The sequence below is a fragment of the Salvelinus alpinus genome, chromosome 4 (assembly GCF_045679555.1).
Source record: "Salvelinus alpinus chromosome 4, SLU_Salpinus.1, whole genome shotgun sequence".
NCBI lineage: Eukaryota > Metazoa > Chordata > Actinopteri > Salmoniformes > Salmonidae > Salvelinus > Salvelinus alpinus.
The window spans coordinates 80,723,209-80,745,628 of record NC_092089.1 but is presented as its reverse complement, the minus strand read 5'-3'; the positions used below and the strand labels follow the sequence as shown (position 1 = coordinate 80,745,628).

Here is a 22,420-nt window from a genome sequence, read left to right as displayed (position 1 = left end):
GTCATTGGCAGCAGAGAACTGGAAGGAAAGGTGGCCAAAGCAGGTGTTGGCTTTGGGGATGACAATTGAAATATACCTGCTGGAGCGCGTGCTACGGGTGGGTGTTGCTATGGTGACCAGTGAGCTGAGATAAGGCGGAGCATTACCTAGCAAAGACTTATAGATGACCTGAAGCCAGTGGCTTTGGCGACAAATATGCAGTGAGGACCAGCCAACGAGAGCATACAGGTCGCAGTGGTGGGTAGTAAGTATATGGGGCTTTGGTAACAAAACGGATGGCACTGTGATAGACTGCATCCAATTTGTTGAGTAAAGTGTTGGGAGCTATTTTGTAAATGACATCCCCAAAGCCAAGGATGGGTAGGATAGTCAGTTTTACGAGGGTATGTTTGGCAGCATGAGTGAAGGAGGCTTTGTTGCGAAATAGAAAGCCGATTCTAGATGTAATTTTGGATTGGAGATGCTTAATGTGAGACTGGAAGGAGAGTTTACAGTTCATGTGTTCTATCTGCCTGGATGTGTTCACTGAGCATGTCTCTCTTCTATGTGGACAACTTCTGCAAGGTCTGTATCAGCAGATACTGGAATACTACCAGTGTCCAGTATGTTAGAAAACATTTTCTAGTAGACCAGATCTGTTTGTCAATACTTTCATTTCTGAGATGGCTATTAAGTTCAGGAAGTCAGTTGAGGTGAAAGCTATTAGTGGCTCAGACCATCACCCTACTGTGCCTGGAGAAGTGTTCTGTGATGTCCGCACTAGGACGAATCTCAAGGCCCTGAAGTCCTGTCTGGACTGTCTAACTTCTTTCTGTGAGACTCACCTGCAGCCGCATCAGATAGCCCCAGCCCTGAAGAGACACAAACTGATCAGTAGAGGTCATCCAGATAGACTCAGAGAGAGAGATATGAGACCGTGTGCAGGTCTTCACTGCTCTTGCACACTTCATTGCGAGAAGCCAGGCTGACTACATTGAGGTGATCGAGGAGAAGCAGAAAACAGCAGAGGCAAGCTGGAGCAGCTCTCACATAGTGAGGACCACCTTCACCTCTCCCCATCACTGTGCCCTCTGACACTCATCAAGGACTGGTCTGAGATCAGTGTTCACAGTGAACTGTGTGAGTGGAACCTGAGGAGAGCTTTGTCTCAGCTGGAGGAGATGGCAAGGAAAGCATTTTCTGAACTTGAGGAGAAATTCAATAAAGAGATGGAGAGGTTTTCATACCAATTGTTGTGTCCTGGGAAAGGAGGGCTTTTCCTCAGGGAGATTCTACTATGAGGTACAGGTGGGGGAAGAGTAGGTGGTTTTTAGGAGTAGCGAGAGTCCATCAATAGGAAAATGAGGATAGCACTGTGCCCTGAGAATGGATACTGGACTGTGGGACTGATGTATTAGAATGTGTGTCAGGCCTGTACTAGCCCCTCTCCCCCTCTCCCTAAAAAGAGAAGCCCCAGAAGGTTTGGGTGTTTGTGGATTATGAGGAGGGACAGGTCTCCTATGATGTCGAGGCCAAGTCTCATATCTTCTCTTTCTCTGGCTGCACCTTCACTGAGAAACTCTATCCATTTCTCTACCCAGGTTATCGTGGTGGTGAAAACTCTGGCCCGTTGGTCATCTCTCCTGTCACTCAGATTGAACTTTAACCTCTCAGCTGATGGTCATTCTATAGAGGAGATAACAGTGAAAGGAAACGTGTTAGAGGAGATACTGTACTGAACTTGTATGGTCTTTATATGGGAGGTGGGAGAGAAAATAATATGGAACACTTCCAACTTTTTAAAGTAGTGTTAGTTCTGTACCTACAAATGGCAACTTGACTTGATAAAACTACTTCAAATGAAAAGGCTTATTGAACAGTGCTGTCATATAGACCTAGTCTATTTCCTTGACTACACCTACCACTTTGTGTTGATTGGTGGTTGTAGGTAGAACCATTTCATTTCTCTCAATAACCCAAAAATGTTTAACACTATTTGAATATAATAATGATCAATTGTAAACAAAAGCAGCAGTTAGGAAAGCTCAAACAGACAGGAAAAATAATGCATTACACTAGTGACATATTTAATCTAATTTATTTAAACTCATTTTACATGGACAGAAAACATAGAATTTCCATGTTTATGATTTCACTTTAGTGGCTTTCTTAGCCTTCTTGGGCTTTCCCTTCTCTGCATTTGGCCTCTCCAGACGATTAAACAGGACTCCAGTGTCAGGACCCAGTGCTCTGCCCTCGAAGGGGCAGTCCTTTCCCTGATATTTAACCAGGAAGTTCAGAGCAGCCCAGCTCTTCTCCTCTGGCTTCACCCCCAGCCTGGACAGAAGTTTGTCTGCTATCTCTGGCACTATGGGCTGTAGGAGTGTCCCATACATCCTCAGACACTCTAGGGACACGTGGAGGATGGTGTCCAGCCACAGCTGGTCTCTCCCATCCCCACTGCCCAACTTCCATGGTGTGTGCCGCTGGACAAAGCCGTTGGTCTGCCTCACACACCGGTTAATGGCCTCCAGAGCTTTGTACACGTGCACACTCTCGTAGTGCTGTTCCACCACGGCTGGTAGTGCACGTACAGCATCCAGCATGTGATAATCTTCATCCACAGCCCTCCCCTTATGTGATTCAGTCCCTTGACTGGGGAAGGAGTCAGAGCAGAAGTGGGGGTAGACCTGAGCTGGGTTGAGAGAGGGGGCAGTGCAGCGGTTTAGAAGGCCACCCAACGAGTCTGTAAGCTCGGCATTGAGCAGTTTGACCACTTTATCATCGTCATAGTCGCAGTCTGTGTCTGGGACCCCCTGGCGCAGGAGGAAGTACCTCATACCATCTATGGTGAACCTTTGAGACCTCTCCAGGGGGTCCACCACATTCCCTAAGCTTTTAGACATTTTCTTCCCTCCCACTGTCCAATGAGAGTGCACATGTATGGTCTGTGGGAGGGGCAAGTCAGCAGCCAGTAGGAATGCCGGCCAATAGATGGCATGGAATTTGAGAATGTCCTTTCCCACGACATGATGGGCAGCCCTCCACCATTGAGAGTGTGAGTCCGGGTAACCAGCCACTGTGAGGTAGTTGACCAGGGCGTCTAACCACACGTAGATTGTCTGGTCGAGGTCACCAGGAACTGGAATGCCCCACTGGAGGCGGCTTCTCTGGCGGGAGACAGAGAGGTCTGGGAGGTCCTCCTGGAGCCACTGGAGAACTGCGTGGTGGAACCGTTCTGGCTGCACTGCTCTGGGGTTCCCCTCCAGCCACTCCTGCAGCCGGGACCGGAACTCAGACAGACGGAACATGTAGTTCTCCTCCTTCATCCACTCCACCTGAAAAAGACAAACCAGATGATATTTTATGAGAAAAACAATGTATAAAGAGCACTAGAGTAGTAAATAAAGTGTTTTTTAAATAATTAAAACCTACTTGAGTCACTGGACCTGAATTTATCTGACACATGATGGATATGATTTTTCCTGTTCTCTTTCAGATTGTGTAGGTGTTACTTCAGAAACATCACGTTTTGAATACAGACACCTTCTACATTTTATCTCACCTTCCTAATCGTTATTACATTTCTTATGCTAGAAAGAGAAGCGTTACATGGCCATACCAAGGAACAACACTCAGTAAATGACATGAATCAATGAGATGTAGTAGTAAACCTTGTTATGATGCGAGCAACAACTGTTTATGAAGTCATCCTTTAGCCTACCTTGTGGCCGCTCTCCAGAGAGATCTTGATCTCCTTCCCTGATGAATCCTTGGCATCTCCCACCTGCGATGGCGTGAGGAAGCTCTCGTCCTGCGTGGAGTACCAGCCTTCATAATTCCCCTTATAGATGAAGCCTTTACTCTGAAGCACGGTCCAGAAGTGCTCCACTGCACAGCGGTGTCTCTCCTCAGTGGTACGGATGTAGTCAGTGTATGAGATGTGACAGCTCTTGAAGAGGTATTTGAATCTCTCAGATACTTTAGTGCAGAAACTTAGAGGATCCTGTCCGGCAGCATTGGCAGCCTGTTGGATTTTGAGTCCGTGCTCATCTGTACCTGAAATGCAAAGATGTTATTTAGATATTATGAATGGAGGAGGTGAGTCTCGAAACTCGGGTCGCCTGTCCCTAAGGTAAATCAAATGACAGTTTAGCAGATGTTATAGCAGGTACAGCGAAATGTGTGTGTTACTAGCTCCTAACAGTGAGGCAAAATGTCAAACAATCATCAAAAACTAGACACAATAAATAACGAATGTCAGAACGAATCCAGTTAACAACCCAAATAACATTAAATTTCGATTACTGAAACAATCTATGCGTATATACACCAACAAGACATACCTAGAATGATATGTACAGCAGTAGATATATTAGTGAGGTATGTCGAGAATCCAGTGTATAACAGTAACTAATAGCAATGTACAGTAGTAGATATCAGAATGAGGTAAGTGAAGAATACAGTATATGAATACAGTATAAAAAGAAACAGTCCAGTGTTCAATGTCTCTATATACGTGGGACTGCAGCATTGGCTGTGTGTCTGTGCATTTGTGATGCGCGAGTGGGTTTTGGGTCATGAAATATTGTGTGGATGAAGGGCGGGTGGGTTGCAGTCAGATTGAAAAAAAAGAAAATACAGAAGAAGAAAAAATACATAAATGTATAATTTCTTTAGGCTACATTGAGGTTTCTATTTCTTTATTTTGGCAGAAGTGAGTAAGCATGCTTCAGTTAGCTGGCGCCTAGCCTAACAGAGCTCAGCTAGCCGAACGAGTGCTCGCATAGAAAAAAAAGCAGCAATAGTACTGGGTGTCAATTTTGAGACACTGTAGCCTGAATTAATCTAGGGTAACTCAAGAAATGTCATGAATTGACGTTTTTGCATCTGACTAGAATGTTGTGCACTATTTCTCAAGTGAAAAATTGTACATGAGGACAACTCGTCTCTCGTTGAATGAAAACAGGCACTTCATTGAAGAATCCCTACTGTTAACCAATCACCGACGAGTGGGCGTAGACTTCGGCTAACGACTTCGGCTTGCCTCAAGAAAATGTTTTGTGTGCACGAACAGAGAATTTTTGTGTAGGTAGTTGTGGAAAAATGTAGGGATGTGACAAATAGACAATTTCCTTAATGTTAACTGCCATTTTTTTTAAATCAGTTTTCCAAAAAAAATGACCTTTTTATAAAATTCCATGTGAAATCCTATTGCGTGATATGACCACTAGGAGACATTTCCTTACGCTGTCATCACTGGAGTCTCGCCCCACTACTGAACTGACAAGTGTAGTGTTTGTAACACAAGATGGAGGAGAGCCTGTCTCTTGTCAGAGATCACATTCATTTTGGGAGATTGCAAAATATGACCTTTTCATTCGAAACAGGATAAATATATAGTTTCAGGTGATAATAAAACATGTTTTGTTTAGTTACTTTTACCTCAACTTGTTTCTTTAACTTTATTCTCCATTGAAATGCATGTAATCAGGGGCCTCTCTGGGTTCGCGCCCAGGCCCTGTCGTAGCCGGCCGCGACCGGGAGGTCCGTGCGGCGACGCACAATTGGGCTAGCGTCTAAATTAAATCTAGAACCTATTTCACAACAAAGCCCCTTCACTCATGCTGCCAAACATACCCTCGTAAAATTGACTATCCTACCGATCCTTGACGATGTCATTTACAAAATAGCCCCCAACCCTCTACTCAGCAAACTGGATCTAGTCTATCACAGCGCCATCCGTTTTGTCACCAAAGCCCCATATACTACCCACCACTACGACCTGTATGCTCTCGTTGGCTGGCCTCACTACATTTACATTTACATTTAAGTCATTTAGCAGACGCTCTTATCCAGAGCGACTTACCGTCGCCAAACCCACCGGCTCCAGGTCATCTATAAGTCTTTGCTAGGTAAATCCCCGCCTTCTCTCAGGTCACTGGTCACCATAGCAACACACACCCGTAGCACGCGCTCCAGTAGGTATATTGCACTGGTCATCCCCAAAGCAAACACTTCCTTTGGCCGCCTTTCCTTCCAGTTCTCTGCTGCCAATGACTGGAACGAATTGCAAAAATCATTGAAGCTGGAGACGTCTATCTCCCTCTCTAACTTTAAGCATCAGCTGTCAGAGCAGCTCACAGATCACTGTACACAGCCAATCTGTAAATAGCACACCCAACGACCTCATCCCCATATTATTACTTACTCTCTTGCACCCCAGTATCTCTACTTGCACGTCATCATCTGCACTTTTATCACTCCAGTATTAATGCTAAATTGTAATTATTTCTCCTCTATGGCCTATTTATTGCCTACCTCCCTACTCTTCTACATTAGCACACACTGTACATATATTTTTATTTTCTATTGTGTTATTAACTGTATGTTTTCTTATGTGTAACTCTGTTATTTTTGGTCGCACTGCTTTGCTTTATCTTGGCCAGGTCGCAGTTGTAAATGAGAACTTGTTCTCAACTGGCTAAATAAAGTTGAAATAAGATAAAAATAAAAATCATATCCAATCAATTGAATTTACCACAGGTAGACTCCAATCAAGTTGTAGAAACATCTCAAGTATGATCAATGGAAACAGGATGCACTTGAGCTCAATTTTGATTCTCACTGCAAAGGGTCTGAATACTTATGTAAATGTGATATCAGTTTTTGTAATACATTTCTAATAACCTGTTTTACACTTTGTCATTATGGGGTAGTGTGTAGATTGAGGGGGGAAAAATATGTAATACATTTTAGAATAAGGCTGTAACGTAACAAAATGTCAAAGTCAAGGGGACTGAATACTTTCCAAATGCACTGTACCTCTGGTGTACCAAAATGCAAGGTGTGATCGAGGTGTTAAGGTTTTGGCCTAACTTCATGCATGCCAATCGCTTTTTGGGAATGGGCAGAAAAAGTCAACCTTGATCCACTGTCTCAAAAAGGATCATGTCTGAGTTTTGGGTTAAATGGAAACTGAAATCTGGACACTGACCTGACTATGTCTATAACCTCTCTGTCTCAATATTAACTCCTGCAAAATTAAAAACATTTCTTGCTGTAAAATTATACACCGAATGTACATTTTGACTAGGGAACAGGAGTGAAGAAATATGATTTCTTCCAGCATTTTGAGAGAACGCAAACGCACAGTTAGGGACCGTCTGTAGAGGTTCCATTTTTTATCAGCATCATAAAAGCTGATAGTATTTCAACCACATAAAATATTCATCCAAGCCGAACTGAAATGTTAACAGAAACATGTTGGGTCATTTTCACAGCTTTGTATTTCCTTACAAATCGGTCAAACTGATGTCATTTGGAAATTTTGCACCCCAAAAAATCTTCCAATTTTCTTGGAGAGTTATTGCATTTTTCCCCCGGTATCTAAACGTCCTAGAACAGAGATGACAGAACTTTATTGATGTCAACTAGATTGGAGCATTCATTCTATAATTTATGACATTATTCTGGTGAGCAAGAGTTTAGTCTTCTAGGGCAACCAAGGCCATATAAGGGTTTGAGTTTTTGTGAGGACGTAATTTCTAAAAATTGAAAGAAAAAGCTATTTGGAAAACATTAAAAACAAGCAAAAATTAGCCCATCCATTATCACCTCTGCTACTGTAGCTTCATTCACCTCAGTCCATGTTCAAACACCGAGCCTATTAGCTATACAATGTTATACCCCTGAAAGGAGGGAAATATGAGAAATGATTCCCACTGACACGTAGTATCAGCGACTGTTCAATCAGGTAAGGGTAGGTAACAACACATCTGCCACTCTGATCCTCAACACTGGGGCCCCTCAGGGGTGCGTGCTCAGCCCCCTCCTGTACTCCTTGTTCACTCATGACTGCACGGCCAGGCACGACTCCAACACCATCATTCAATTTGTTGATGACCGACAACAACGACGAGACAGCCTATAGGGAGGATGTCAGAGACCTGGCCGTGTGGTGCCAGTACAACAACCTCTCCCTCAACGTGGTCAAGACAAAGGAGATGATTGTGGACTACAGTAAAAAGAGGACTGAGCACGCCCCCATTCTCATCGACGGGGCTGCAGTGGAGCAGGTTGAGAGCTTCAAGTTCCTTGGTGTCCACATCACCAACAAACTAACATGGTCCAAGCACACCATGACAGTGTGCAGAGGGTCCCTGGTTCGAGCACAGGGCGGGGAGAGGGATGGAATCTATACTGTTACATGTGACACAGTGCTGTAAAGCTTTTGACCCCCATGCGGATGAGGGAATGCTCCCTCTCTGTCTCCTGTAGTCCACAATCAGATCCTTTGGTATTTTTACGTTAAGGAAGAGGTTATTTTTCTGGCATCACTCCGCCAGGGCTCTAACTTCCTCCCTCTAGGCTCGTCATTGTTGATAATCAGGCACCCCTGATTATCATGTCATCAGTAAACTTTATGATTGAGTTGGAGTTGTGTGTAGCCACGCAGTCATAGGTAAACGGAGTACAGGAGGGGGCTGGGCACAAACCCCTGGCGGGCCCGTGTTGAGGATCAGTGTGGCGGAGGTGTTGTTGCATAACCTCACCATCTGGGGTCTGCCCCTCGAGGACGGGCTAGGTAAGCGTGTTAACCAATGCTTCAATAGGGATATTTCACTTAGCTTATAAACAAGGGCAACTACAATATTATCCACAATGTTAATCAATCCACATTGATTTGCATGTGTTTTTCACTCACCTGTGACAAACCTGGAGTTGAACCCCTGTAGAAGCTTGTATCTGTGCAGGTAGTCAGCAGTAACAGCCGAGTACAAGTGTCCAATATGAGGGGCAGCATTCACATAGAAGATAGGGGTGGTGATATAATAGTTCCGGTCTTCTGTCGGGATATCCGTGCCCAGGCGTCTCACCATGAGCCTTTTGCAATTCCATTTTGAGGAGAATGGGGATGGAGAAACTGCACATCTTGTAGCATGGCTGAATGACCATCTCTGTGCAACCTTGCAGTTTCTGATAACGGAGAGGTACGTCTTCATCATGGGACAACAGGCAAATGTTGACAGCGTCCACAAACTATGACTGTGAGGTTATGACGGACCATATGACTAACGTTACCAACTCAGCGGTGGTATTGCGGTCCATCGTAAATGGCAACAGTGATATCCTCACCCTGTGTTAATTCATTTCTAAAAGCCCATGAGTCGTAGAGATAAGTAACGACACCAGAAATTTCAAAACAGTTTAAGTATTTTGAGTAATTCTGGTAATTGTTTGTTTTTATAGAAATATAATTCCGTAGAGGACTCCACTTTGCATATCTTTATGAAAGCCACGTTTGTTTCCCTGCCAAGGTTAGATCTTCTTCCGTTTGCTGCAACGTAATTTCGGATTAATCCAATCACAGTGCACAACAGACTAATACCGCCCCTTTCTACAGGGAGCAACCAATCCGATCAGCAGGAAAGATGCACGTGACATTGGGCCAATTCGTTTTACATTGCCCGATGCCCCGGTTTAGTTTGGTTTGCTTACTTTCAACCATTCCATGGGTAAAAAAATCTCCAGTCGCCCGAGGCACCGGGCCTTGTAAAACGAGTGCTATGCGTGATCCTTGGGACGAAACCACAGATGCGTAAATGTGAAGCCTCCGGTTGGCGTTTCCACTCACTATCAAATATGGTGATAAGAGGAAGCCCAGTGGCCGCCAGTGGGCGAAGATGGGGCGAGATGGATTTTGGCCAACATTCTGATAATTTTCTCAACGATTAAACATTTGATCTCAATACAGTTTCCTGAACAGAGTTTTACTTATTTCACATTTATTTAACCAGGTAGGCAAGTTGAGAACAAGTTCTCATTTACAACTGCGACCTGGCCAAGATAAAGCAAAGCAGTGCGACCAAAAATAACCGTTACACATAAACAAACGTACAGTTCTGAACCGAGTGCACTAAGTTTTGTAGACTTCACACTTTGCCAAAGTGTTTTAAAAATCGCGTTGTTTGGAAGTGCAAGGGCGAATTGAGTTATTGCACATGCGCACTTCACATTCCCGGACGGAACTCCGCAAATACATGCTAGAACGCGCCAATGCTCGTGCTTGGCTCTGCCCACTATGATTAATTTGCTCCCATTGGAAACGACCAGTGGTGCCAATTTAGCAACTTTCAGAGTACCCTGGCAACTTTTTTTCAAACAGCACCTAGCAGCAAATTTAGCAACTTTTAAACATGTATTTGGAACTATTAGCAACTTTTGAAAAGAGACTAAAACGCTAAAAAGCACTAATTTCCCCTCTAAATGACACCAAAACGATTTTCTCTGTCACATACTCAGTCACAACACACGTGCCTGGCTGCAAAAGTGCATTGTGAGTGACGTCAGTAACAGGCGCTCAGTTTTTGCACAGGCAGCAGCAGGCCAGCAGCAATTTCAGCAAATTAAAAATCATTGTTGGCTGACTGCAGCAGCAGTAGTATGCGTTCGACGAGACAAACCCAATGAATATAGTTGGTCACAAATGTTTGATCTTGAACAGAACTTACATCAATCAACATGTCTCAATCAAAATTGTACAGCCAGAAGTACAGAAAAGAGTGGGCATCTGTACCTGAATTTAAAGGGTGGCTGAAGCCAGTAATTGGGGATGATTGTCGGGCATACTGTGCGTACTGCAAATCAGATATGCTTGAAAAAATGTATGACATCAAAAAACATAGTGCTACAGCAAAGCATATAAATAAATCAAAACCGTACAACCCCACAACGCAGTCTACATTACCACAGTTGGTTAAAAAAGTGGATAACTGCAAAAGCGCAGAAGCTACTATGGCAATGGCCACTGCAGAGCATTGTTCGCTGCTAGCATGCGACCATTTAGGTATGGCTTGCAAAGCTGCCTTTTCAGATTCTGTGGCAGCAACAAACTTCCAAGTGCACAGAAATTATTAGGGGAGTACTGGCTCCTTATTATCTCAAAAGGGTAACATCAGATGTGGGGGATGAGAAGTTCAGTCTCCTTTTGGATGAGTCCACTGATGTCAGTGTCTCGAAATACCTGTGTGTGGTGATTCGGTATTTCAGTGCTAAAAAAAGAACAGTTGTGTCCATATTTCTCGGGCTGGTTGAATTGGAGGGCGGCGATGCCAGATCAATAGCACAGGCGGTAGTTGAGTTTCTTGAGAAGTGTAACCTTAAAAAAGAGAATCTTCTCATTGCCCAATTTGTTACTCATCCGCTGTGTGTGCCAGTCTTTACAATTGGCTGTCTGTGCAGCATACAAAGAAACCATCCCTGGGAGTGTTGAGTACTTAAATCAGGGAAACCTACAACTGGTTTTCCATTTCCCCAAAACGGCACGAGGCGTACAAAGCTGTGTATGCCACCATTAATTGTGGCCAGAAACCCCTGCAGATCACCAAAGTGTGTGCCACACGTTGGCTATCGATTGAGCCTGCGGTAACTCGTATATTGAGCCAGTGGGAAGAACTGAAACTCCACTTTGAGTTGACCAAGGCCAGTGAGCGTTGCTACATGGCGGATGTGCTCCACGCCATGTACAAGACCAACTATGTCTACCTGACATTCTTGAAATCAATCCTGTCTGATGTACAAGTTGCAGTGAAGTCATTTGAGGGAGAGCAAACAGATTCTGTCAAGCTTTTGGACAATCTGGTACGACTCTTAACATCAATTTGCAGCAGAGTAGTCAACCCTATGGCAAAAATTGATGTCCTGAAGGATGCCATTGATGGACATCTCAGTCCCTTCGGTACCTTTTCGAGAGCACGGTGTACCAACTCAGTCTTGCGCCAGAGGACAAAAAGGTAATTCGGAGACAGTGCATCAACTACATTGTTGCTTTAAGCAAGGAGCTGCAAGCAAGGCTCCCAGACAACCTAGAAAACTTGCGAAACATGGCCTTGTTCAGCGTTAAGGAAACGCTAAAGCACAATAAAGGCACCACTGAAATTATTAAAGTATCTGAGCTACTGGGATACCAGCCCCAAACAATTGATAAAATAGTTTCCCAATAGAGAAACATCCATCTGTTTAGGTGGGACTCAACTGAAAATACAGTCGAGATTTGGAGTGAAGTCAATAACTACACGGACTCTTCCGGGTCAAATCCATTTGAAGAACTGTGCAAAGCTGCACTCGCTGCCCTTTCCTTGCCACACTCAAATGCGGAGGTTGAACGGCTGTTCAGCCAAATGAGTGTGGTCAAGTCAAAGTTAAGAAGTAGAATGTCACTGCACATTCTCAACTCCATACTCCTGGTGCGGTATGGACTGAAGTGGCTGGTGATACCTGTTACCAGCATAAACTACCAAGTGAAGTTCTGCAGCAGTTTGGCACCACACAGCTTTAAGGCCACTCCATCCTCTACTGCCGGTTCCAGCTCTGTGACAATGCAGTTGGACAGTGAAGATGAAGAGGATTTCCTTGCCAATCTATGATTCATCATATTTACAGTACGTATGCAAGGAGTGGACTTTCTGGAACTGGCGGAGACACACAGCTGATGGTGGCAGTGTGTACTGCAGTGTGTGCGAAAACAGTGGCAATATCTTGAGGAAACCATTGAGCAGCTAGCCAGCCAAGCTGCACAACAACCTGGAGAGCTGGAGAGAGATGCCTAGCGCACAAATCATTATTTGAGTTAAGTTGCTTGTTCAATAAGATAGCATTTATACCTTATTAGCCTGTACCTGTAATTGTTGATCAGTTAGGTAGCATGTTAACTAACTACCAATACACTGCTTAAAACTATAATGTTCAGAATGTGTAGGTTTACTAGTTAAAAAGAAAATAAATAAAATGTAATTGTTCAATAATGTGTAATTGTTCAATAATTCAATGTGTTGTGTTTAAAAATAAAAATGTGATCATATAAAAATGTGTTGTGTTTATATTACTTTTACAAATAAAAATATATAATAAACAAACAAAACTAAACTAACAAATGTCAAATCCTATTTTTTTGCCGAGATGGCCAGTCAATTTGAGTAACGTTATTGTGTATTCTACGTAATGACACAGTTTTACGTTATTACGTAATGACATCATCCCAACATCATTTAGCAACTTTTAGCAACAAATCGACCTGCCTCTAGCAACTTTCCCTGAAAATTTGTTGGCAACACTGGAAACGACAGGCTGTGGTCTAGGGTTAGTTCTAAAAAAAGATTTGCCCTAACCTTAATAACCCTTATCCTAACCCAGGGTTTTCCAAACTCAGTCCTCATGACACCAAGTGGTGCACATTTCATTAGCTACCCTAGCACGAGTGTGGGCCAGAGACAGGGAGAAACTAAGTCCTACCTGCCAGCCCCATTGCTCTTAAAAAAGATAATATATTCTAATGACGTTCTTCTCAATGTACTCTAAACTAATTTCCAGTATCCCCTTCTCTTATTCAACTGCACCTGCCATCTCTGCACCATCAACATCCCCACTTCTAAGTGCTTGTTTAGCCAGTACATCAACTGCCTCATTCCCCTCCACATGGGCTGGGACCCAAGTAAAGCTTATCTGTATTCCCATCTGTCTAATCCTGCCATGGGTTTGTAGCACCTCATCTGTGACATGACCTAAAGGACTGGAGACTCATTAACACTGCACATGAATCAGAGCAAATAACTACTCTGTCTGGCTTGACTTTCTCCACCCACTGCAAGGTCAACAGTATGGCCATCAGCTATGCCGTAGATGGCTCCCGAGTGGCACAGTAGTCTAAAGCACTGCCTCTCTGTGCTAGAGGTGTCACTACAGACCCTGGTTCGATTCCAGGCTGTATCACAACCATTGGGAGTCCCATAGGGCGGTACACAATTGGCCCAGCGTCATCCAGGTTTGGCCAGGTTAGGCCATCATTGTAAGTCGCTCTGGATAAGAGCGTCTGCTAAATGACTTAAATGTAAATGTAAAATAAGAATTTGTTCTTAACCGACTTGCCCAGTTAAATAAATATATATTTTTTAAATACAGCCAGATTATCTGTAATACATTTCCTGACTTCCACCCCAAATTCCTGCACTACAAATGCTGACCTAGTACATCCTGTCCTTGGATCTTTTGAACCATCTGTGTAAATGGCCACAAAATCATGATACAAAGTATCATCTCTTAAACAAATCAGATGGATCAACACCCTCACTATCTTTCTGTAGTCTCTCCAACACTTCTAGATCAACTACTGGAGGTGGGAGTAGCCATGGTGGATTTACAGGAATAGCTACCGTTGGACTAAACTCCCTTCCATACAGTCCCATCTCCTTCACCTGGGTATTACCCACCCAACGTTTGTGTTCTGTCTTCGGTCATGTTCCAGCATGCCTGTAAAATCCCTTTTGTAGGATGAGACACCCCATGTCCCTGTAGGTTAACCCAATAATTAATTGCCAACTGCTGTCTCCTAATCTACAATGGCATGTCACCCATCTCCACCTGTAGTGCAGCCACTGGGGTGATTAAAATAACCAACTAATCATCAAGCTTTGCACATTTGAATCAGCTGTGTAGTGTTAAAGCAAAAACCAAAACGTGTACCCCTTGTGAAACGCTGTCCGAACTCTTACTTTAACCATTTTAAATGTCAAGTTTAATGTCGTAGGGATATACCAAGGATCCCGAATAGAACAGACCCGTGTAAAACGAACTCGCCCATTTCTGTCTCTGATATTTCCCACATAAACTCCCATTTGCTTGTTAATTTTAGTTTTTATAAAGTCAGTTGATGTAAATGAAAAATGATTGTGGAGAGTTCGTAAACGTTAGCCAGATATGGTATGAAACAAATATAGCTATAATACATATACATATTCGACACGCTCACTGACACTGCACGAGGAAGTACAGTATCCATTCTGGGCGGACTCCAGCAGTCAGCTGCTTCTTTTCAGATCGAATGGGTTGAAAGCGAAGGTGAGCTCAAAGTACATTTTAGGATGTGTACTATACTAGCCTTTCGTGTTCACGGGAATGTTGTGTGCAAACAAGAAAATAGAATAGCAAGTCAGCTATACAGCCCAATCTGTGTTGTAGAAACGTTTCTCTTCTGCCTGGCTTGCTTACTTCAAAAGTTAGCTGGCTAACGTTAGGTAGCTGGCTAGCTAGGCTAATAGCCCCGCTACATTGCTTTGCCAGTCAGCTACATCTTATGACCTCTGTTCATAATGAGTAATTACAGGTAAAAAATACGTTATTCAGATGATTCAGGCAGGAGATAATTCTGCTAATACTATCTCACCGCATAAATCTGATCAAATGTGTAACGTTAGTAGACATCGTCACGTGATTAAAAAGTTAGCTAGCTGGCAAAAATAAGACTAGCAGCTGAAGGAAATATTAAGGCTTAAGTCAACACCCTGAATTGAACTGTAAAAGCTAAGTAAGTGGTCGTTACTGTAATTTCAATGAATGTCCATAGGCATTGCATCTTGTCTCATTTATAGATCCTCATGAGCATATTAGTTTATCATAACTCAAGGTTTAAATTCAGACATTGTTTGTAAAAAGTTGCGTTTTGTTAACAAACCCAAACACTATATAGCTTCTAAATATGCCTATGATCTAATCCATAGTTGCATCTACAAATTTGAGAATTGTCCAGCCCCGTTCCTCAGCTGTATTGCGAACCCGTTGTGTCAGGGCTGCGGGATTGAACAACGAATACATTTATTGTCTTTAGGGTTAGTTAGGTGTTTAGGTTAAAATACATTAACAGTAGTAAACATGGTTAGAGAACCGCCATCCAGAACCTTTCAAAATCTGCTATCTGTGTACTCTGCATTATTATCAAATCTGGTGGTGATTTTCAGATGGATATCAGAACAAACCGCACTGACTTCTACATTGGCCTCTCTCTTGCCATGAGCTCGAGCATCTTCATTGGAGGAAGCTTCATCCTTAAGAAGAAAGGTCTTTTGCGATTGTCCAGCAAGGGGTTTATGCGAGCAGGTATTACCACCATCATACATTAACTTAATCTTAACTTTAGCTACGTTGGGCCATTGAAAGTATGCTTACTGAATAAAACCTTAATAAACACTTGTATTATTAGTATAGTAGGCCCTATCTGTATGATCATACATTTTATTTGTATTTATTAGGTCAGGGGGGATATGCTTACCTCAAGGAATGGCTATGGTGGGCAGGACTAATATCAAGTAAGTGTAGAAAAATCTGTCACCTGATCACAATTGTTCTTTATTTTAAAATACCAATTTAGCATTACTGAACTTTAGCATATGGTACAGTAGGGTAAACCTTGTTGTAACAGTCCTCATTGACCTTTCCCTGTTAACATTGTGGTCTTTGTTTTCAAAGAGAAAGGGAGGCTGTTGTGGGTTTGGTATTTTTGCTGGTAGTCTTTTGTGATGACGCAACGACCCACATTGTCGTATTGAAATCTTTGAAGTACATATTCTTCAGAAGATCACATTTGCACATGTAGGCTGAATGGGAGCATACAGTGAGGGAAAAAAGTATTTGATCCCCTGCTGATTTTGTACGTTTGCCCACTGACAAAGAAATGATCAGTCTATAATTTTAATGGTAGGTTTATTTGAACAGTGAGAGACAGAATATCAACAAAAAAATCCAGAAAAACGCATGTCAAAAATGTTATGAATTGATTTGCATTTTAATGAGGGAAATAAGTATTTGACCCCTCTGCAAAACATGACTTAGTACTTGGTGGAAAAACCCTTGTTGGCAATCACAGAGGTCAGACGTTTCTTGTAGTTGGCCACCAGGTTTGCACACATCTCAGGAGGGATTTTGTCCCACTCCTCTTTGCAGATCTTCTTCAAGTCATTAATGTTTCGAGGCTGACGTTTGGCAACTCGAACCTTCAGCTCCCTCCACAGATTTTCTATGGGATTAAGGTCTGGAGACTGGCTAGGCCACTCCGGGACCTTAATGTGCTTCTTCTTGAGCCACTCCTTTGTTGCCTTGGCCGTGTGTTTTGGGTCATTGTCATGCTGGAGTAACCATCCACGACCCATTTTCAATACCCTGGCTGAGGGAAGGAGGTTTTCACCCAAGATTTGACGGTACATGGCCCCGTCCATCGTCCCTTTGATGCGGTGAAGTTGTCCTGTCCCCTAAGCAGAAAAACACCCCCAAAGCATAATGTTTCCACCTCCATGTTTGACGGTGGGGATGGTGTTCTTGGGGTCATAGGCAGCATTCCTCCTCCTCCAAACACGGCAAGTTGAGTTGATGCCAAAGAACTCCATTTTGGTCTCATCTGACCACAACACGTTCACCCAGTTGTCCTCTGAATCATTCAGATGTTCATTGGCAAACTTCAGACGGGCATGTATATGTGCTTTCTTGAGCAGGGGGACCTTGCGGACGCTGCAGGATTTCAGTCCTTCACGGCGTAGTGTGTTACCAATTGTTTTCTTGATGACTATGGTCCCAGCTGCCTTGAGATCATTGACAAGATCCTCCTGTGTAGTTCTGGGCTGATTCCTCACCGTTCTCATGATCATTGCAACTCCACGAGGTGAGATCTTGCATCGAGCCCCAGGCTGAGGGAGATTGACAGTTCTTTTGTGTTTCTTCCATTTGCGAATAATCGCAGAAACTGTTGTCACCTTCTCACCAAGCTGCTTGGCGATGGTCTTGTAGCCCATTCCAGCCTTGTGTAGGTCTACAATCTTGTCCCTGACATCCTTGGAGAGCTCTTTGGTCTTGGCCATGGTGGAGAGTTTGGAATCTGATTGATTGATTGCTTCTGTGGACAGGTATCTTTTATACAGGTAAGAAACTGAGATTAGGAGCACTCCCTTTAAGAGTGTGCTCCTAATCTCAGCTCGTTACCTGTATGAAAGACACCTGGGAGCCAGAAATCTTTCTGATTGAGAGGGGGTCAAATACTTATTTCCCTCATTAAAATGCAAATCAATTTATAACATTTTTGATATGCGTTTTTCTGGATATGTTTGTTGTTATTCTGTCTCTCACTGTTCAAATAAACCTACCATTAAAATTATAGACTGATCATTTCTTTGTCAGTGGGCAAACGTACAAAATCAGCAGGGGATCAAATACTTTTTCCCCTCACTGTAGTTATCAAAACTCACCTCCCCTTACAATCACAGTATCATGTGCATCGTCCCATGTCATTGTTGCATACTAATGCTGGTTTCTGTGTTTCAGTGGGAGCTGGGGAAGCAGCTAACTTTGCCGCTTACGCTTTTGCCCCTGCCACATTGGTAACACCACTGGGAGCAATGAGTGTTCTTGTGAGGTAAATGGCTGATTACTGAACTTCAGCTTGTGCTTTGATCGGTACTAAGTTCCTCACACCTCATCCCATGAACTGTTAAGATAAGCGTGAGGTGACATTCTGTTTCAAAATGTAATAATCCATTTGCAAAGAGCTAGTTCTAGGATATTTTCCTAACACGTATTTGGGCCTAAAGACAGTCAGACCTTATTGCATGCCATTAAAATGAAGATCGCTACAGAAAAAAAAATTGTTCATTTTGACTAGACAAACTTATTTGCCTGCTTCCTGCAGTGCTGTGCTGTCCTCATACTTCCTGAATGAGCGGTTGAATGTTCACGGGAAGATGGGCTGCTTGCTGTGCATCCTGGGTTCCACTGTCATGGTCATCCATGCCCCTCAGGAGGAGGAGGTGGCCTCCCTTACTGCCATGGCTGAGAAGCTCCAAGACCCAGGTACTGTAACTGACATCATGGGTCCACATATGAGAAGCTCCAAGACCCAGGTACTGTAACTGACATCATGGGTCCAGATATACACAAACACTTTCCTATAATATCATCTTGCATCCCAAATAACTACTCATTAAGTGATTTTAAAGTTAAAAAATATGTGCAGTGCCTTTAGGCCAATCCCCTTGAATGCGCTGATAATGTTTTTGACCAAATTGAGAAACGTATTACTTCAATCATACCAATGTCTCACACATTGACCTATGCTGAATCACTCAGCAGCTGTTCAGAGCCACTGATTCCAAAAAGCATTGGCTTGTTAATAAGTAAAAATGCAAGAATCTCACCTATTGTATCATGCTCTTACAATGTACTCATTCAAATGTTCCGACTGCGATGTCTCCCAGGATTCATAGTGTTCGCCGTGTCTGTCGTGGCGAGCAGCTTGATCCTCATCTTCCTGGTCGCCCCGCGCTACGGCCAGAAAAACGTGCTGGTTTACATCCTGATCTGCTCCGTGATTGGCTCCCTATCAGTGTCCTGCGTCAAGGGCCTGGGCATCGGCATTAAGGAGCTGTTCGCTGGCACTGCTGTCCTAAAGGAACCCCTGTTCTGGTGTCTACTCATCTGCCTGGTGATCTGCGTCAGCATCCAGATCAGCTATCTCAATAAAGCCTTGGACATTTACAACACGTCCATTGTCACGCCCATCTATTACGTGTTCTTCACCACCTCTGTAATGGCATGTTCAGCTATCCTCTTCAAGGAGTGGCTGAGCATGAGCACGGACGGAGCTGTGGGGACAGTCAGTGGGTTCCTCACAATTATCTTGGGTATCTTCCTCCTTCATGCGTTTAAAGATCTCACATTCAGTTGGGACTCGCTGCCACTGTACCTGAGGAAGGGACCTCATGGATCCCCTTGGGGCCAGCAGGCCTACGTGGCCCTGCCCAGCCAGGAGAGCCAGGCAGAGGGGAAGCTGGCCAGAGAGGGGAACTCAAAGGGCAGCTACTCACCAGAGGGCTCAATGAGGAGGAACAATAGCTTTGTCACCACTTAGCACTTGGGATCAATTTAGTTTTTAATTCAGTATGATTGAAGCTCAATTCATGACTCTGAAAACAATGGGCAATTTTGAATTCCTTAATTGAATTTCAGCTAATTTCCTGAATCGAAAACTGAATTGACTCCAACCCTATTTAGCACGAAGGCCAAATGTTTAGAGATCAATTTCCCAATGCCAGTTTTACATTTCTGTTTATTTGATATTTAACCACCTGCGTAGACAAGTGGAAAACATGTTTACTAAATATTGTCTTACAATGCAATAGCCACTGTAAGGATAGTTTGCCTAATTATCATGCACTGCAATCCAGTGAGCACATTGCATTTCTATACTGGCAAATGTACAGTATGTCTAGAGATTAGCAAAGTCCAACAGAATTTTATTTTACTTCATGGTACACCTAAACCATTCAACTGGTTGAAAGTATTAGTCCTACAGGTTTCCCCTTAATCCGAAAGGTTTCTACTGTATAAAAAAAGCTGGTGTACATACACTTAATATCTAATCATGGACAGTGATAATTGAATGTATTGATTTTAGTTCAGATCCACTAGTTTTGATATGAACCGACTAGTGCCTTCTGTTTTTTACTGACTGAACTGTAACTTATTGATTGGCCTGTCTTATTCCTTTGTTTTAATGTTACTTTAAAAATGCAAGACCTACTGTGAGTCAAGGTAATGCAGCTTTTACCTTTTGTGTACTTGCTTCAATCATCTCTTTCAAAGTTAGTGATTGTTCAATATTCACAATCTGAGTGTGAAGTTACTGTAATGTAATACCTCAATTGAATTTATTGATCATGTATATGAACATCAGTATTAACTGAGGCACTTTCCTTGAAATAGCCTCTTTTGAAACACATTCCTACTACTGCATGTGCCAAACTTAATGTATTTCTTAATCATTGATTTATAACATACTGCTCATTCTTTTAGTATGTGAATAAACAATTACCTTTTATACAGCAAGACCCTAATACTTGGACCACACACCATTCAAAATGCCAATGACAAAGCAGGCAATAAGATTTTTGTTTATTGCATATATACAATGGAACACTTGTTTCAGCCATAGATCGTGCCCTTTTCCCAACAAGACATTGTTCGTACTCTGACTTGGTACTGAATGCAGTGAGTTTTTGTGGCTTTCCGACGCGGTGTCAAATTGAATGTCCCAGATTTTTGGCTCTTTGTTTCTGCCCCAGGACAACCTCTACAGCTGGGTAAGCTTGTCATAAAAGCATACTAATTAAGTTCTCCCATCTCAGTTTCCATATGATTGACATGCAACAGGCTCATTCAATGTACTACAGTTTCAGAAACACCAACAATATGAAGATATTAGCTAGCTACCAACCAGAATTGTTACTACTGCACTTAATCTCATGTCCCGCTAGGCGAGAGAGGACTTGGCTAGGTGACATGATACAAGGTGCAAAACCGAGGCACTTATCAAAACGACTTGTTTCTTCCCCACCTGGTTATTGGACAGTGTTCTCATTGCACCATATAGAAAGCTGGCATTGCTGTAAAACAACTTGATTGGCTGTTCAGCGTCTTGACAGTCTATCCAGTGGAGGTTGTTGCTAGACTATTCAGACATGGATTCTGAGAAGGAGCCCTTACTCCTCTGTGTTTGTTCGAGTCTGTTCAGGATGAATTGGCTTGTGTCAATGAAGCGCTCTACACAGTTCACAAAGCAGATCTCTGTCCGGGAGTCCAGCTTGGGCCCAGGTTTGTCCATGCATTTCTCCTGTAAGGAAACAGAGTAGACGGGTGCTCAATCATTGGCTGGATCACATGTCATTGCATGGAGTGGAAGACATTGCATCGTGCATGAGTAATTTGTTCACATCTCAAACACTATTTTAGGCGAGTACCCTACATGTGGTTGATTGTGTAGGAGCTTCATTCAGGAGCGTCGTTATTGTAGCTCGTTAGCTTAATGCAGCAAACGTTTGCACTTAGCCACAAATACTGGCATTACAAGTTAGCTAGTACAATAAAGAAGCCTACATGTCCAATGTATCACTGGCAAACTATGTAAATTTTTATGCATTCATGTACTTGATCGCCAGATGTTCAAGTAGCTAGCTACAGTAGCTCACCTAGCTAGCAAGTTGTCATTGCAGAAGCGTTTCTTACCCAACACACTTCAGTCATCTGATGGACCAACTGCTGAAACCTTTGTTTTTGGGACTCGATTTCGATGAATTGCTGAAGCTGAGGGTCTGCTGTGGCTCCTTGGTTTTCCATGTTCATGCACAAATCGCTTATAAATTAGACAGAAATGTACAATTATTTGATAATTGTAAACGATTGACTGCAGTTCCTGACCTTCACGTGTGTGAATCGGCTTGCGCATCACAGGAAACGGAAGAGTGCTGGACCAATCAGAAAGTGCGCCACTAAGAACAGTAAATTCCATTGGATGTGGGGACATGCTACAGTCACCAAAACATTTTTTTATCAAGCTTTATCGACTTTATCCATATTGTCATTATATGCAATATGTTTCTCTAAGATACCGAGGCTCAGACACTGGAAGGTAGGCTACTGTTCTTTCTCAATCATTTAATGAAAGAACATAGCTACATTTTCAGTTGATAAAGGGTATTTCTTCTTACTATACATTTCAGTGGCTAGACATAGAAAAGAAACATGAACTCTTACAGAAACAGATAGGCCTGTGTGTATATATGTATGTATA

The 22,420-nt window shown here is 42.9% G+C and overlaps 3 protein-coding genes across 6 annotated transcripts; 1 reads left to right on the top strand and 2 right to left on the bottom strand.

Moving 5' to 3' along the window:
* Positions 1-2,061: 2,061 nt before the first annotated feature.
* Positions 2,062-14,396, bottom strand: mars2 (methionyl-tRNA synthetase 2, mitochondrial). Of its 2 annotated transcripts, none has more exons than XM_071399173.1 (3): positions 14,247-14,396; positions 3,704-4,038; positions 2,062-3,317 (listed from the first exon to the last, which is right to left on the bottom strand). In XM_071399173.1, exons 1-3 carry the CDS (start codon positions 14,272-14,274, stop codon positions 2,124-2,126), a joined length of 1,557 nt encoding a protein of 518 aa, XP_071255274.1. In that variant the 5' UTR covers positions 14,275-14,396; the 3' UTR covers positions 2,062-2,123. The 2 variants fall into 2 exon arrangements, with proteins under 2 accessions (XP_071255274.1, XP_071255273.1); XM_071399172.1 differs by lacking the exon at positions 14,247-14,396 and adding an exon at positions 8,687-9,350.
* A 108-nt stretch (positions 14,397-14,504) lies between these two features.
* Positions 14,505-20,675, top strand: LOC139574519 (magnesium transporter NIPA2). 3 transcript variants are annotated; one of them, XM_071399183.1, is made up of 6 exons: positions 14,505-14,874; positions 15,771-15,909; positions 16,062-16,118; positions 18,121-18,211; positions 18,485-18,645; positions 19,050-20,675. In XM_071399183.1, the coding sequence occupies exons 2-6, from the start codon at positions 15,771-15,773 to the stop codon at positions 19,700-19,702; spliced, it is 1,101 nt and encodes a 366-aa protein (XP_071255284.1). In that variant the 5' UTR covers positions 14,505-14,874; the 3' UTR covers positions 19,703-20,675. The 3 variants fall into 3 exon arrangements, with proteins under 3 accessions (XP_071255284.1, XP_071255286.1, XP_071255285.1); XM_071399185.1 differs by lacking the exon at positions 14,505-14,874 and adding an exon at positions 14,895-15,139; XM_071399184.1 differs by lacking the exon at positions 14,505-14,874 and adding an exon at positions 14,918-15,340.
* A 53-nt stretch (positions 20,676-20,728) lies between these two features.
* On the bottom strand, positions 20,729-22,098 carry timm8a (translocase of inner mitochondrial membrane 8 homolog A (yeast)). Its single transcript, XM_071399187.1, has 2 exons — positions 21,856-22,098; positions 20,729-21,463 (listed from the first exon to the last, which is right to left on the bottom strand). The coding sequence occupies exons 1-2, from the start codon at positions 21,970-21,972 to the stop codon at positions 21,302-21,304; spliced, it is 279 nt and encodes a 92-aa protein (XP_071255288.1). The 5' UTR covers positions 21,973-22,098; the 3' UTR covers positions 20,729-21,301.
* Between the last annotated feature and the right edge of the window lie 322 nt (positions 22,099-22,420).